At 34.6% G+C, this 17,118-nt stretch overlaps 1 protein-coding gene across 1 annotated transcript; it reads left to right on the top strand.

Moving 5' to 3' along the window:
• Window positions 1-4,904: 4,904 nt before the first annotated feature.
• Window positions 4,905-15,377, top strand: RBM11 (RNA binding motif protein 11). The gene is made up of 5 exons (XM_010960304.3): window positions 4,905-5,168; window positions 7,641-7,803; window positions 9,140-9,212; window positions 12,122-12,218; window positions 14,020-15,377. The coding sequence occupies exons 1-5, from the start codon at window positions 5,073-5,075 to the stop codon at window positions 14,302-14,304; spliced, it is 714 nt and encodes a 237-aa protein (XP_010958606.1). The 5' UTR covers window positions 4,905-5,072; the 3' UTR covers window positions 14,305-15,377.
• Window positions 15,378-17,118: the final 1,741 nt, after the last annotated feature.

The raw sequence follows: 17,118 nt of genomic DNA, 5'->3' as shown, positions 1-17,118 counted from the left end.
TTATATTAAACACAATTTTTTAATATAAATACTTAAAGTATTAGTTCTTACCAGATCTTGCCCAGCACATCAAACAGAGAAAAATGTATACTCTCATTTGGAATCTGATAAAAGTAAAAGAAGCACTCAGATTAACCAAAAAAAGAAATTCTGAAATTCATTAAAGTTTCTCTTTGGCAGGACTGTCACAGACGGGTAGGTTTTAATGTAGAATATTCCTGGCCTTTCGCTCCTCCCTGTTTGTTGAAAAGGTGAGGTAGTTTGCCTTCTCCCATTTGGCTTGTGGTCATAAGAAGGATTTTTAAGTTACAGACTCTGTAATAAGTCACAAACATTCAGCTATACAAGCTGAATTTAAGGGAAAGAAAAGTCTAATTATATCTTTCTTTATTCCTCTTAACCTCAGGATTTCAGAAGTGGTCAGGAAGAATATGTTTGTTGAAAACCTAAAGCAAATGCAATGTTAGAAAATGCTAGTAATGAAAAGAGTCAGAAAAGTTGTGGTTTATGTTCATTTTGATTACAAACTGAGTTGTCTTTATACACCATAAAATCAATAATAAAATCCATATCCATAAAGCTGCCAAGTATAAAATATGGCCTTTTTATATTTATGTCATTTTGCAACCCAAACTCAGTGGCTATTTTAAAATTCAAAATGCTAGCCTGTCTCTTGAAATTTACAATTTGAAAATAAAAATGTTTTTGTTTTTAAAATACCATTTTAAAATTATTACAGTTTCTCTTTTCACACACTTACTTATTTTTTCCCTTATTTTCCTCCCAGCCATGGACTTTAATAGGCAAGGAAAATAGGAAATTGTTCTTCTCTATGTAGGTGCATTGACAGTTCAAAAATTAAATTTATCTTTTGGAAATTCAAGTATTTGTAGATTTCCAAAGATATTTTAAGAACAGAGGTGTTTAATTTACAGCATCAATCAGTAGAAACTATCCTGAGGTCTGGGGAAGTGTTTCAGAGGATTCACAAACTAAATGAGATATTCATTTAAAAATCATGAAAAATTTAAATGCTGATGAAATCTCATCATCATTTGGACCTGTCTGCTCTCTGGGAACTTATGTGAGACTTCATTTTTAAAGGGGTACCACCACTTTGATTTGACTGGAGACCAACAAATAACCAAGGTCCTTCCTCATCATTTAGCTGTAATAACTGTACTTCTCTAACAAAGGTACAAGGAAAGCACATCATTTCAGAATGTGGAAAGAAAGAGAATGTAATTGTCATATATGCTAAGAGAAATTCTTCTTAACAAGTTTATGCTCAAGTTAAAAGGTAAGCCTTTCCCATGTAATGTAAATTGCCTTTCGCTTTGTGTTTTTAATGTGACACTGTAATATGAACCATGCATATTATTTTCATCTTAACCATTCTAAAGAGCTCATATTGAAAATACCAACTTGGCATTTAAGATAGTACAATACATGGCAGATTTCAAAATATAAAATTATATTTCATTTTCTTTTTTTTTTTTTTACTTACTGCCAATAGTAAGAAAGTTGGGATTGTTAATATCCATTATTAAATGGGAAAATATTGAGGAATCATGAAATATTATGAGAGTACCTGTAGTTTAGTAAGACAATATTTATGTATAATTTAGTCTCCTTGGATATAAAAAAATGATTTTAAGAATCTTACAGTCATGCACACAGTATAAATCATACTGTAAAAGTGAAAATGAGGATGACGATGATGATGAAATAAAATTGGTGGGATCCTATGCACCAAGCATGCTTCTAAGCACTTTACAGGTAATTATAGTAGGTAGCTGAATAGTGTTTATTGAGAAGGGGGAGTCATTTTTTGTCAGAATGTATTTTGGCACAATCTTTTCATATGATTTAGCAAACTGTGTTAAAATGTTTAATGATCTTACCCTTTGGTTCTGCATTTAAACATCCAAGAAACTTTCCTACAGAAATACTAACACATGTGCACAAAGATATATGAGCAAGGACGTTCATCTCAGCATTTTTATAATAGTCAAAAAATGGAAACATTGTAAATAATAGTGGGGGATTAGTCTAATTATATATATATATACTGTGAATTAAAATTAATGATGTAGATAAATCAATATTTCCTGGTATAGAAAGCCTCCATTACATGGCTTTAGGCAATAAACGGCAAGCTAAAAAACAATATGTAAGTAAGGTTATTTTCCTAAAATATATTTTATGTTTAAGCATAGATCAAAGTTAGAAAGGTTTTCCTCCAAAATGTTATCTCTGCTTGGTAGACTCATTTATCATTTTCACTTTCTTAGTTGTCTTTTTAAATATTACAAATATTTCTTTCCAATAAATATCTAATATAAGTAAAACAACACAAAAAGTTCTATTTACTTAAGACAAATATAGTTAGGAAAATCAGAATAAAGACAAAATTAGGGTAAGAGAAAAAATGAAGACAAAAGTGAGGTCAATTTTTAAAAAGCATCCACTACACTCCCTTAATGTTTATTTCCCAAGTTTCTCCATTCATTCATCATGTATTCATTCACTTATGCAACTTTTATTAAGCATCTACTGATTTCCAGACATAACTTAGTTGCTGGACACACAAATGAGAGACATTCATTTAGTTAAACTGTATTATTTCAACAACGACTTATGATATCTCTAAAGAGGTGTCAGAGATTGCTCTAGACACTGAAATATTATTTACCCTGTAGTATTTCACAGTGAGAAGGGCTTGGAAAAGGCCTATCTTGGAAAATGTATAATCACACATATAGGGAAGCCAGCTAATCTACAGTGCAGAGTTCAGGGAAGCCTTGCAGGAGATGCTGTCTGGGCTGAACTATGAAAGGGAATGTCACCTGAGCAGAGAAGGGGAGAAAGGAACTCTAGATATAGAGAGAGAGAGAGAGAGAGAGAAGAGAGAGAGAGAGAGAGAGATGTAAACATTTTCCTATTTGATGTCTTCATGCAGTTCGAGGTATAACCTGCTGATAAGAGTGAAGAAAAGTTAATTCTTTATAGTGTTCCATGCATTTAACCCATTTAATCTTATATGTGATTAATGGTCCAGGAAATGCTGAGAATAAAATGAATTCTTTTTAAGGGATCACTAGGTTTATCACCATGCATTCACTCAGTTTGAATTAGGAAATACAGTAAGCTTACAGCAGAAAAACTATACAGATTGAGGTCAAATTCTGAACAAACAGCTAACAGCATGAGCTGACTTTCAGAGCTTATAACATCAAATAATTACTCTAGAAGTACATGTACCATAAACTTATATACTGCCAAAAGAAAAGAGGATGTGGTAAGAATACCAAAATCATACACACTATAGACAATGATGCAAAATTCAAAACAACAAGAAAATATTATCATGGCGTATATGTGCACTGCACATTTTACAATGAAATCTGAAGTTATAGCTCCCAGATAAGCAGTATCTGTGGGAAAGTTAAAGAGAAAATATTTTGGTTTGCATAAGATTTATGGGAAGATTTATGGGGAAAATGAACTCTAAAATAGATCTAAACATAATACAAACCTTCAAGGACCTATACATTTGATCAAGATATATTTGTTTTATGCCTACAATGTGCAAATTTTCTCAACCCCCTCCTACCTATTACAACAATGTTAATGAGAGAGGAAAGAAAGAATAAATGGAGACAAGACTTGTAGACTCATGATATACCAACTGAAGGTGACTACAGAAGTTACTGACACATAATTTTGAACTTAGATGTTCAAAAAGTCTGTTTCTCCCATTATGCTGTAAGGTTCAAGAGGGCATATCTTACTCTTATACTTACCTTTGTCTCCCAAGGATTAGAAACAGTGCCTGGCACATAGTAAGCACTCAGAAAACATCTATTAAGTGAAGTAATTATATTAGTCCAATCCATTACTCAACAAATAAACCTTGAATTCCAAAAAGTGGAATTACTTATTTAAAGTCATAAAATTAAGTAATGTCAGAGTTCAGTTAGAAATCAGGATTCCAAATATGTGTCCCTTTTCATTAAAAAAGATGATTTCTTTGGTCCAGTAACCATGTAAAAGCATACCTTTTCAATTCAAAATGAATTATCATCACACTTAAGGCCAAACACAGTAAGGCCAAACATTGTCCTTTTACTTAAATGGTATTTACAGGATGATTTAAAGGTCCTATGTAGATATATGGTATCAGAAAGGAAACCAAATTAACAGTTGACAGTTATTTTATCAAAATATTGAAATTCTGAGTAAGTTTTCTTCCTCTTTTGTTTTAATTTTCTTTGTTGTTTTTAGGATCTTTTTAAAAAATTTTCCTCCAGCAAGAATTAATTCTTCACCTTGGTACAGTATACAAAGTATGGCCCTGATACAAAGTAAAAACATTGGATCCTATTACAAGAAGCCAGCAGCTATCCTCAAGAATTCTGGCTTCAGTAACAAAACGTACTATAGTCTTTCTAGTATTCCTTGGTATAGACTGTTTTCTCAAGTTCATATGCCTTCTGGAGTCCACCTAAAACCTGCCTACATTTTCACAGAATTCATTAGGCAGCACTTTCTAGGTAAATAAACTTAATTCGAGTACTCTACTGTATCCACATCCATGCATGCATGTATTCATCCTTTCAAAAAGTATATTATGAAGAATATAAATTGTAAATCCTAATGATTTATTCATTTACTCTTTGGAAACAAAGACATTAAGTCTTCCCCTCTTAGCCTAGGGACGCAGTTAATATGTCTTAAATCATCTTTACAGTCATTTTATTTAAAATGTTGGCTGAAAAATTAAAAATCAATTAATAAGGTCGTGCCTTGGAGAATGAAGGACACTCCACAAGCAAGATCTCGCACGCCAACCTTACTTATTCTCACTCACTCGCCGAAGCCGGGTCCGGGCGTGGCGAACGCGAGGTGGGCGGTTACGCGGGGCGCTGGGGGCGGGGGCTCGCAGCCTGGCTCCGCCGGGCGCGCAGACTCTCGTCGCCGGCCCCGCCCCCTCGCCCGGGCCGCGCAGTGAAGCGAGGAGAGGGGGCGTGGTCTCGGGGCCTCTGACAACCTCGGGCCGAGACGGAGGGATGTTCCCTGCTCAGGAGGAAGCAGACAGGACGGTGTTTGTAGGAAACTTAGAGGCCCGAGTGCGGGAAGAGATTCTGTACGAGCTGTTCCTTCAGGTACCGTCGGCGGGGAAGGGGTGGCGGAGGGGCAGGGCGCGTTGAGCCGGAAGCCCAGCTGCAGGGGCGGGCCGCACCTGAACCGTCCGGAGCCCGGCCCCCTTCCGTCCCCATCCTACGCTTGGGTTTTAATTTCGTTCCTCTTTGGCGCACCTGCCTCCAGGTGAGCATCTAGGAGGTGAAGTGACATAATGTGCGCCCCATTCCCATCCCCTTCCCCTCCGCACTGCAGAGTCCTGTGATAAGCAGTGATTGGGCTTCCCGCAACCCCCAGCCCTGAGTAAGGGCTTCGTGCAGGCTGCATGGGCCTTTGGTGCGGTCAAGCCAAACAGAAACAGCCCTGTCACTATCTTCCTTCAGGTGATAAGCACCCTCACATCTTGCAAAATGGGAGGAGTAGATTTTACCATGTTTGCATATACATTACTTATTCCCCCAACCCTTTTATGTGGCGGGTGTTTTTACTGATTTAATGATAAATGAGATTTGAGATGATTTGAGCAGCCAAATCATGGCTGTGACCGATTGACTCCCTGGCCAGTTCCCTTTATTTCACACCAAGAAGACCTTCTGGAAACTTTTCTAGACTTGATACTTATAGGATTAAACCTGTCTCCTGTAAGCACTCACCTACTGTATACACAGGTTTCACTTGCTAAAGAAATATCCTCATTCAGCTATTCATTTAACCGTTTAATGATCCAGAATCACATGGCAAACACTAAGAAGGGTGCTGGGCATACAAATTTAAGAGACAGCCCTCGGTCTTTCTAAAAGACGAAATTTAAAATTAAACACCATATTTTTAGATAATCTGCAGAAGAGAGAGACACAGAGTATAGCAAAGTTGTTTAGAGTGTGAACTCTGATGTCAGCAGTGTGACTTTGGGCAAGTAAATGAATAGCTCAGTGCCTCAGTTTCCTCAAATGTCAATGAGAGTAATAATATATACAATATGATGTGGTGTGAAGATTGAATAAAATAAATCTACAATGTGATGTAGTGTGACAATTGAAAAATGATGTGATTGTTGCTACAAGCAAGTCTTATTGAACTATATCGTTAAAAATGCTTAGGAATATCTTTGAATTTGTGAAATTCAAAGCATGTAAGCATATTCTGTGCATTTGTGATATCATATATTTAATATCAGTAGTAGAAAAGTACTGTATAAAATTGGTTTATTTTATTATTGAGTATTTATCCTTTTACTAATTTCTTCCATATTCCTGGTTATCCTTTGAAGAGTGAAAATCACGTTTACTGTCTGTATTTTAACCAGTAAATACTGAAGTACAGATTTCAAGGGGGAAAATAGTGAATTCAGTTTCAAATACATTCAGTTTGAAGTACAATCACATGACACTCTCTAGGAAACTGTCTCCATGAAAGAGCCATAGGTGGGAGAAAGCAATTTATTGAAGAGGTGATCCTTGAAGCCAGAAGAGAACATGAGCTATTCCCTGGGAAAGTAAAGAATGAAAAAAGAGAGACTAAATCTTAAAATACAGCATCATTTTAAAGATGATAATCAACAGTTTTATTTAGATTAAAAGCAATTTCTTAATATATTTGTCCAACACAACAGAGAAAAATAATCAATCATTAAAGTACAATGAAAAAGCATTAGCCATTCACCATCAAATCTTAGCTATTTATAAGTCTTGGTGAGTACTTCTAATCATGATCATGGTAGAAATGTAACTTTTTTAGTTGTAATTAACATTTTTTACAATATTTGACTCTGTATTGCTAATTGTACGTTTTACTATCAATAAAATCTGAATATTTTCAATTCATTTTATTTTATTCTATTTTAATAATACACCATGAATAATATTCTCTTGTTGTTGGATTTAGGCCTTCCTAATTTTTCATTCTTATAAATGACGCACTTACTTAAAAGTCTTAAACATATTAAAACACTTTCTACTTTGGGAATATTTACCAAATGGGATTACCAGATTAAAATACAGTTTCTGTATAGATCAAAAATTTAGTTTCTCTTGTAAAAGTGTTTAATCTTATTAGAAAAAAATAGTCTTTGATATAATGTTAGCAGTTTCTTTATGATAACTCAACCAGCATTGAGTTTGTAATTTCAATTTGTTTTTGAGTTATACACTGTTAATATGGAGACAAAGTAGTATTTTAACCTTAGATTTAAATGTTCTCTAAGTTGTTTTGTTAAGCCTAACATAAGAGTAACATATCTTTCCTTTTAAGATTTGGAACTATTACCTAAAATTTACCATTCTTAACACCATGAATGTTTATTGATGAGCCAGAAAATACCAAGAAAGTGTTATGAGGTGTGATATTTATTTTTAGGAAAATACATTATTAATGAAGCTACATAAAGCTGTTATTGCTAACAGATTTTTTTTAGTCTAAAGTTTGAATATACTTGACTTTCTGAGTATAAAAAAATCTTTAGATTTATAAGAAAATAATTTTTAAGTTTCTTATAGGCTGGGCCATTAACCAAAGTAACTATATGCAAGGACAGAGAAGGAAAGCCAAAGTCTTTTGGATTTGTCTGCTTTAAGCACCCAGAATCGGTGTCTTATGCCATAGCTTTGCTGAATGGAATTCGTTTATATGGAAGACCAATTAATGTGCAGTATCGATTTGGTAAGTCCTGTCAGTGATGAATCCAAGTGTGCTTTGTTGGTGGTGGTGTTCCCAGAGGTGTAAACATTTTGTTTTCTATCTAGCCTAAGACCAAAAAAATGCCCCTGTGGTCTCTTAAATTTTCTGAGAACACACACAGACATTCATAATGTTATATAATTAATTAATATTATCAATTACACTGCCAACTCTATAGCATCTTTTCTACATTAAAATTTTAAATGTTCTCCTTTAATATCAGCCAGCAAATAACTATGACAATTGCTCTTGGCTGTTGTAAATTAAACAAATCTAAATGAACTGGGATGTACAACTCGAGCTTTTTTTACAGCAAGGCTATCTGCTGATCTTCTTGTCAATGCTAATGTGTGGTATCACATATCTACTATTTGGAAGATAGGGCAGTTGCCTTAGTCTGTCTCCTTGAGCTATACATATCGCCCTGAATCTGAGCCCCTGCAAAAGCAGCTGGCCAAAGGCTGACTCTAATAGCCATGGAGCAAAGCTTCCTGACATGAATGGCCTCAAACGCCTTCTCCTGTACACATACCAGAAGCTGATCATCTTTGATTAGATACCCAGAGAACACTGTACTGTTACTCAAGCCCTTTCATAGTTTAAGGGACTGACAGAAGCATTGCTTATGCTTATGTTGCAATGCTTGCAACGCTTATGTTGCCTCCCTCCCCTAATGATTCAGGCTTATTGATGTAGCCTTTGTTTGATTTTTATCCCTCTTGCTGTACAAAAAGAAAAAGTATATATGTGTGTGTGTGTGTGTGTGTGTGTGTGTATGAATAAGAAGGCAATGTCTTGTTGCAAAGGAAAAGTGCAATTCTGCATTTTATTTTGCTTTCTTTTGTCTTTGCAAAGGTAATTGGCTGCATCATGCTCTCAAGTACTAGCCAGTTAACTCCTCCAGGCTGGCAAAACAGGCCAGGCTATATCATGTCCTGGCACATCCCTAGCCAACTGCTCAGCCTCCTCTGTCAGGTTGCCTTCACTTTTGTCAGTGCAGTTTAGCAAACTCATGCCTCTACACAGGAGGCAAATAGCAGTGATTATTTGCCATTTTTAGTTTACAAGTGTGTAGAATTAAACAGCATCGTGTATCTTATATGGAACCCTATGTCAGTACAGTTCTCTACAGCCATTGCTTTGGACAAAGCCTGGTTGTAATGCAGTCATTTATACTGATGTAAACAACCTGTAAATATTACTTGAGAGATCAAAGACATATTCATGTATTTTACATGGAGTTTTTTTAAGTGGTTGAATGTTAGAGCTTCAAAATATGTACCGTGAAGCAATCTGTTATTCTGGTTTTTTTTTAAAGGGAGTTCTCGCTCTTGTGAACCAGCTAACCAAAGTTTTGAAAGCTGTGTTAAGATAAATTCACACAGTTACAGGTAATTAAAATTTTTTCATAAAGAAAAGCATATAAATATGGTCTTATTCCAGGAAGGGTTTTTCTTTATTTTGGACTGTTGTAAAACTCTACTATTTAGACATAGGATATTTTCTCTGAAACCATGAAAAGTGACAGAAAATACTTTCATTTAAAGTGCAGTCAATATTTTCAGCAATAGGTGGGAGAGATTTATTTTTGTAGTGTACTTTATAGTTTGCCATGTACTTTTCATAGCTGTTAAATCACTTAAGCATCCAAAGTCTCATTGCGATGGATCATAGAGATACTATTATCCATGTTTTATACTTGAATAAATATAGAGATGCAAAGTTAACTAATTTCCAAGGGCACAAAGATGACAAACTGATAGTTGCTAGGCTTAAAATTAAGCCTTTTGATATTTAACCACTCTACTATTTATTTCACTATTTTAATAACTTCTCTATGGTAATTTTCAGAATGTTCTCAAATATTGTGTCATCTGATTTCTTAATGCAAAGGTAGCCTCCAGTTCAGCAATCCCAGAGGTCATGGAACAGACAGTCTCCCAAACCAAATTAAGATGCTCAAACCACACCATTTATTAAGCCAATTTAAAAGATACAATGAAAAGCAAAAAGAAAGTCACTGGATAGGTTTGCATATGTAGGTTAGAATACAAGTGGGCAGAAGGACCATACTAGGCAAGTTCTGATTATGCTAATATTCATATGCCCTGTTTCTCTGCTGCATCAACCTTCTGCACTGATAGTGTGGTTACAAGGACTAGAGTTGAGGTCTGAGTAAAGGATTCTATTCAGATAGAAAGTTCCTGGAGTGAATCTCATTTGCTTACTCTCTCAAAGAGACATAGGGGCAAATAGACTTGGCCACAGAGGGAGTTAGATGCCCACAGGTTTTGTGTGAGTTTCTTAGGAGAGCAAAGACGGGGAGAGCAGCGTAACTGTTAGCTCAGAGCGCACATCCTGAGGGCTTGGAATCTCCTTCCCTTTCTGTCTATGAGCAACAATCTGATTTGTTCCATCATATTTTCTATTGAATTATCTATCTGTGGCATCTCGTACAACATACTAACTTACTTATTATGCATATGTAATATGTATTATGAATTCTACCTGTGTCTTCCAAGTCACTTGCTTATTCTAACACAATTTCATCACTATCTCCTAAGCTTATGTTAAGCCGAGTTCTGGTTACATTAATATTCATAGACCCTCTTTCTCTCTCTGCTGCGTCAGCTGCATCAGTGTGGCTTACTTCAAGGCTACTCCAAGCATTTCTTATGAGTTTCATCCATCCTGATTGTGTTCTTGTTTTCTGCAGCAGAACTGAATATTCTCGAGGAAACTAGCAACAGCTGATGCTTTCATCCCTGTTAATTCTGTCGGCCCTCTGAGGCATAGAAGAGTGGCTCTTGCGACTGGCAATTACCCAGGCTTATCTTTAGGAGAAGTGCTGCTCCCCAAGTACAACACGGTGTCTTCACTCTCCCCAGCATTTCTGCATCAGTGAAATCGGGAGAAAGTAGGTGCTGAAATCAGATTGCCTGAAGTGAATCCTGCTTCTGCCACTTTATTAACAGTATAACCTTAGACAAGTTATTTCACCACAACGTGCCCCACCTCTAAAATGAGGATAATACCTCAAAAGGTTACTATGAGAATCAAATTTTATAATAAATCCAAGGTATTTAAAATACTGGGTGTATGCTTAGTAAGAAGAAAAATCGTTCATCCTTCACATCCTTACTTCCTATTCCCTTCTCTCTTTTTTGAGATTTTTTTTTTCAATCTTTTTGTGGGGGGTGATTGGGTTTATTTATTCATTTATTTTTAGGGAAGGTACTGGGAATTGAACCCAGGACCTCGTGCATGCTAAGCATGCTGTCTATCACTTGAGCTATACCCTCCCCCCCATTTACTTCTTAACCCCATTGTCATATGGAAGCTGTTCTTTTAAAGGTTATCAGGAACTTTATGATCAACAATTGAGTGGCTTTGATGCTTACCCAGTTTACTCTTCTATAACCGCCTACACTGTCTAGTTATTTCCTTAACGAAATCCACTCTTCCACTGGCTTCTCTGGTACTACTCTCACCACTTACAAATGGGGTCTCCCCCTGTCCTTCTGAATGCTTCCTGTCATTCTCCTGCCCTTGTCTTTGCCCCCACCTACCTATGTTGATGTCACCCTTCTTCACAGTACACTTCCCGTCCTCAAGATTAGTAGCATCCACATTAAAACTGTGGACTACTATGGAGCAGGTCAACTGGTGAAGACTAGCTGTAGAATCTAGCTGCTATGTGTAACAGTGGAATTTATTAGACATCTCCATAGAAGCAAATGTTACACTTATAAATGACACTTCAGGATGCTGCCATTTTTAAATTAGGAATCGATATTATCTTGATTAATTCTTGGAAGAAAACAGCAAATATGTGTTCATGTTAACACCAGCAGTCCATTTAGAGATGAGTATAATTTTTATAGTTAAACAGTGAAGATACATTGAAAACTAAATTGAGAAAATTTCTACTTTTCTTTCACTTTTTTATTTGTAGAAGATGGAGTGTACCATTGTTGATTATTAATGACTTTCTTTGCTTTCTTCATATCTAAGTCATCTTTGTCTTTATATGGCGGTAACATCGATTAGTATTTTCCTATCAAAAAGCCAGATGTGACTCTAAATATTGAGATTTCAATATATAGTAATTAGTAAAACTTGAGGTACTGCTATGTCATGGCATTATCAGTGTAATAACTGTTGGTGTGTATAATTTATCCTAATTGAGGCCTCTTAGAGAATCTTTTTTTAATTATGAAGAACTATCTTTTTTTTTAAGAATAAAGGACATTTTACATAGGGATTTTAACTTTTTATTACTTCTTTTACCTCCCCCAAGAAATGAAGAAGCTGTGGGCAGATCTTCCTTTCCCATGCAGTTCTTTCCAGTTAATAATGCAGCTTTACCTCAAGAATATTCTTTTTTTCAGAAGATGGTAAGTTTGATATGCCTTTGCCTCAATATATAACATGATACAAACTATAAAGAAGATGAAAACTACTTGGAACTTGAGTTGCTCAAATATAAATCTAGAATGAGGGCAGAAGCCACCCCGAGCACTGTGCCCACCCCAGTGGTGCTCTGCTCTAACACAGTCATCTGAATTCCCACTCACAGGACCTCAGCACACGGGGGCAGTGGCAGCAAAGTGGCAGATGCCAGTGATGTTGCACTGCCCGAGTTAAATTTGAGTATAGAGTTCCCATTTAAATGACTATTTTAAAAGGTATTTTTAGAATTGAATAATTTCATCTAGTGAAGCATTTTTATGTAATGTAGTCATCAATCACATATATTGCTTTTAGACGTGGATTTTTTTTAAGTATATTTCTTCATTTAACCAAAGGCAAAGATTCTCAATTGGTTGAATAAAGTACATTATTTCCAAAGACTCAAAAATATGGTTCCAGCCTAGAAATCATAATGATGGTCTTTATTGTTAAAGGGGAACTTAGGAAATTTTTTCTTCTAACTCCTCATATTATACATGATAAAATTGAGGTTCAGGGATATTAATTAACAAGCCCAAGATTATACAACTTGTTAGTGACAGATATTGGGCAATAACACAGGTATTCTGATTCCACAGGGTGTAATTTTTTTCAAACATCCAACATACATGTGAGCTTCAGATTTTTCAATTAGCCACTTTTTCTTTTAAGCGTAAGGAAAATTAATTTTTGGAATATACTTTTCTTAGTGTAATGAGATATTATTAAATAATCAATTTTTGTCTAAAATTGTTAATATCTTCTTTGTGGCATTTTTACCTTTGATGAGATGAGAAATACACACACACACACACACACACGCTAATCTTTAATCAACTTTGAATAGTTAGGAATTTAGGTTAAAAACTGTTTTAAGAACAGGAAAGTGTCTATCTTAACAATTGACTACTATGCTGTACAATATGGTGGCCATTAGCCATCCATAATAACCTGAGTTTTTTTATTTTATTTAATTTTAATTAATTTAAATTTGAAGGCAGAGACTTGGTTTAGTTGTTGCAAAATTTTTAAATAAGTTTAAAAGAATTTAGGTAAGTATATCTACTTTTTCAACTAAATTTAATGTAATCTCAGTTCATCTGAAGTATTTTCAATGAAAATTGGCATCCAAATTTACATATGCTATAAGTATAAAAGACACATCAGATTTCAAAGACATAGTATAAAAAAAGTGAAGTATCTCATTAATAGTTTTATATTCGTTACATGTTGAAATGACAATATTTTGGGTATTTGGGAATAAATAAAATACATTAATTGCATCTGTTTCATTTTCATTTTCATATTGTCTCATTTTATTTTCATTTTAAACTATGAAGTTTCATATTTGTATTGTCATATTTCACCTGTTCCATTTTCATATTTCATTTATTTTCATATATTTATTTAATATTTCATTTAATATGAATTTTGCTCATATTTTCATATTATTTCATTTTATTTTCATCATAGGCTTATAGGGCTACTAGAAGATTTAAAACTGCGTATGTGACTTGCATTCTGTTTCTATAGGACAGCACTAATCTGTATTGTAGTAAGCTAGATACTACCGTGAATCTTTATTTTAACCATTTAAGGAATGACCACATCTCTACTATGAAAAGTTACTGTCCTTCTTATACTAACACATAGTTTGCTTCACTTATAGTTATTTGTATGATGAATGTAAACTGTTAACTTTGGGGGGGGCTTGTTTTGGTAGATGAATGTTTCTTTTCTTCACAGCAGTGGCATGCATATAATCCAGCATTGCAACTCCCTTACTATGAGATGACAGCACCACTTCCTAACAGCACATCAGTGCCTTCCTCCTTGAATCATGTTGCAGATCTAGAGGCTGGACCCAGCTCTTATGAATGGCCTCACCAACAACCAAGTGACTCAGACCTTTATCAGACGAATAAACGAAAGAGGCAAAAACAAACTAGTGATAGTGACAGCAGCACAGAAAACAGTAGAGGAAATGAATATAGCCAGAAGTTCCGCAAGTGCAAGAAAAAAAGATATTAGTATTTACCTTCAAATGAAATGGATCTACACTGGTCTTACTTCCCTTAAAAGAAGAAAAAATCTATATTCCACTAAATGACCAATTTCATGAAATATATAATAATATGACATCTGATTTGCTATTCAGTTTTTGTCTTGAATGACAAAAACTTAGAAATAGTATAACATGCTTTTTGTATTTGTAATGGTGGTGTTAACAAGAAGTACACTTTGAATTGTTGTATTTTTGTATCGATGATGAACTTGCTCTACACTATTAATCAAAAGTCTCTTTTACTGAGCACTTAGGGACAGGCACCATGCTCTCCTCGATTGTCGATTGTCGCCTGTAACCCTCAGCTGTAAATAAGCTGAGATTAGAGGTGGAGTGGTGAATTTTCTGAATGAAACTAAAGCAGATATTTAAGAGTTGCATGTTTTTTCTAACAAAGACTGGGTAAGCAGGGTTGTTTCCCTTATTACTAATATTTATTTTTTATGTCTAAATATGTTGTCTCTGAGACTTCTTCTCATATAGATTTGTTTCATAAAACAAGGATGTATGACAGTGATTCCAAAGGGAGGGTGATTATCACGTGGCTAGTTTTTGTTTCCTTCTTCTTTCATATGATTGTATATAAATAGAAATGCCTGTCTCTTTGCTTCCCACTTACTAATTGTATTTTATGAAAATTATTTGGCTTTGTCGGTATTTATCCACCTCTTTTGCCAACTGGGTTTGAGAGGGTTTATTTGGCACATTTAGATCTTGATAATGAATAGCAAATAGAGTGATATTTTATTAATATATGATATTTAATGTTTATCATCTACTCAAGTTTCCTATTTCTGGATTATTGATTTTCAGAAGGTAAAATTTATGGTTTATTTGGACATTTTTATTAACTTTGTAACTCATCATAAACTAGAATGATGAAAATACTTATTAAAGCTAATTGAAAGGAACACACAGCTCCATGGGAGTTAACCACCCATTTCAATAGGAAAAGCCATGCTTTGATATTTCTTTTGTGTGTTGCATAGCACCTTATAGATATTTATTATTTAAAATAATAAAAATGTTTTTAGCAAAACGAGTAACTGAATTTCACTTTGGGTTATAAATGTACAATGCAGTAGCATTTTAAGTGTAAATATTAGTCTCTCTCAATTTGATCAACATGAAAAACTAAATTCTGCTTGATGTAATTTGCTCTATATAACTTCATTTTCCTGAATATTCAAACTAAAAAAGATGACTTTTTTCTTTCTAAATTTACACTTCTGCAATTTAGAATCATGCCAAAGGGAAAACATGTCTGTGTAAATAGAATATAATGTATATTTAAACGCATTAACTTCATGTCGGCCTTTCTTCAGTTCTTATACCTTAGGCCTCAATTATTTCATTGGGATTGACATAATAGAAAAAAATATATATATATATATGAAATGTCTTAGCAAGTAAGAGTGGCATATTTAAAAAAAAGAAAACAAAATATTGTTACATGAACTAAAATCTTAGAACTACAAGGAATTCTTGCAACTTCTTCCATTATAAGCAGGTATTATCTGTATATCAACTCTAAGTCAACCAGTTTGAACCAACCAGAAGGCAAATTCACCAATTTGCACTGATGTCTTTCATTATTAGAAAATATACTACTTTCCTTAAAATGTTAGTATCATCTACAATCCTATATGATTTTAAATTGTCAATTTTCCCAATGCTATATTTTTGAGTTAAAAATTAGTTAAATTATTTCCCTTAAAATATTTAAATAATCTGTTCAATTCTAATTCTCCACTCTCAACATCTACTTATTTAAGGATGTATATACACATTCTGCTTCAAACACTAGAAGCTTGAATTTGAGGACAAAATCAGTCATCTTTTTATTTTCATATTCACTAGTTTATTTTTAATGAGTTTCTGTAATGCATCAGGCAGTTGAAAAACAAGAGAAAAATTACTCGGATTTAAAGTTGGTCAAAAAGATGAATGCAAAACACCCTTGAAATCTTTGCTGAAATGACACATCCCAAGCTATGGTTTCAAACATACAGCTATTAAGACAAGCATATCACCTTTGAAATCTTAGCATTAAATGCAACTATAATAAGATAAACAATAGCTAACTTATTGTGACATGATTATTGTATAATTCTGATGTAATTTTTTTGGTAACCAACTTCCAGTTTAATCAAAGAAACAGCATTAAGAATTATTGCACTTCCTTTACCACTGTCCAGGTGTGAGACACTACACTGACGTGTAGTCAGCCTCTTCCTTTGTATCACTAAATACTAATCAACTGATGAGTGATGACAAAGCAAGCTTTCTCTCTTGCCAGTTCATCCAAAGCTGTATCCCCAGACCTTTTTCTTCTGTGCCTACTGAGAATACCCACATGCATGTCTCATTAGCACTGCAAACTCAACACTTTGAATTTTACCCTAATTTTTTTTATCCTCAAATACTTTCTTCTTTGACCAGTTCGGGTCAATATTCCACTATGGACCTGTTGCTGGAGGATTTCAAAGACTACTGACCTCGCTTCAGTGACTTAACAGAGAACTGGTCAGTCCCTCTTGCATGCTTCAGCGATAAGGAAGCACTCTTGATCTTAGGAACTCAGGAAATTAAAATGGGCCCATTAATAGGGACTATGAACAAAATGAAAAGATAGAAGTGATACCAGTTGTTCGGTCTCCTCTCCATTTAAATTTATTTAAGGGCTGAGCATATTCTCCTTCAAGGTGGATGTGGCTCATGGCAGATGTGGTTTAAGAAGCAGTTCCTAGAAAGGGAAGGAAGACTGGAGGAGTAGAGTT

Source organism: Camelus bactrianus, chromosome 1 (genome assembly GCF_048773025.1).
Source record: "Camelus bactrianus isolate YW-2024 breed Bactrian camel chromosome 1, ASM4877302v1, whole genome shotgun sequence".
Lineage (NCBI taxonomy): Eukaryota > Metazoa > Chordata > Mammalia > Artiodactyla > Camelidae > Camelus > Camelus bactrianus.
This window is presented reverse-complemented; position numbering and strand designations above follow the sequence as displayed.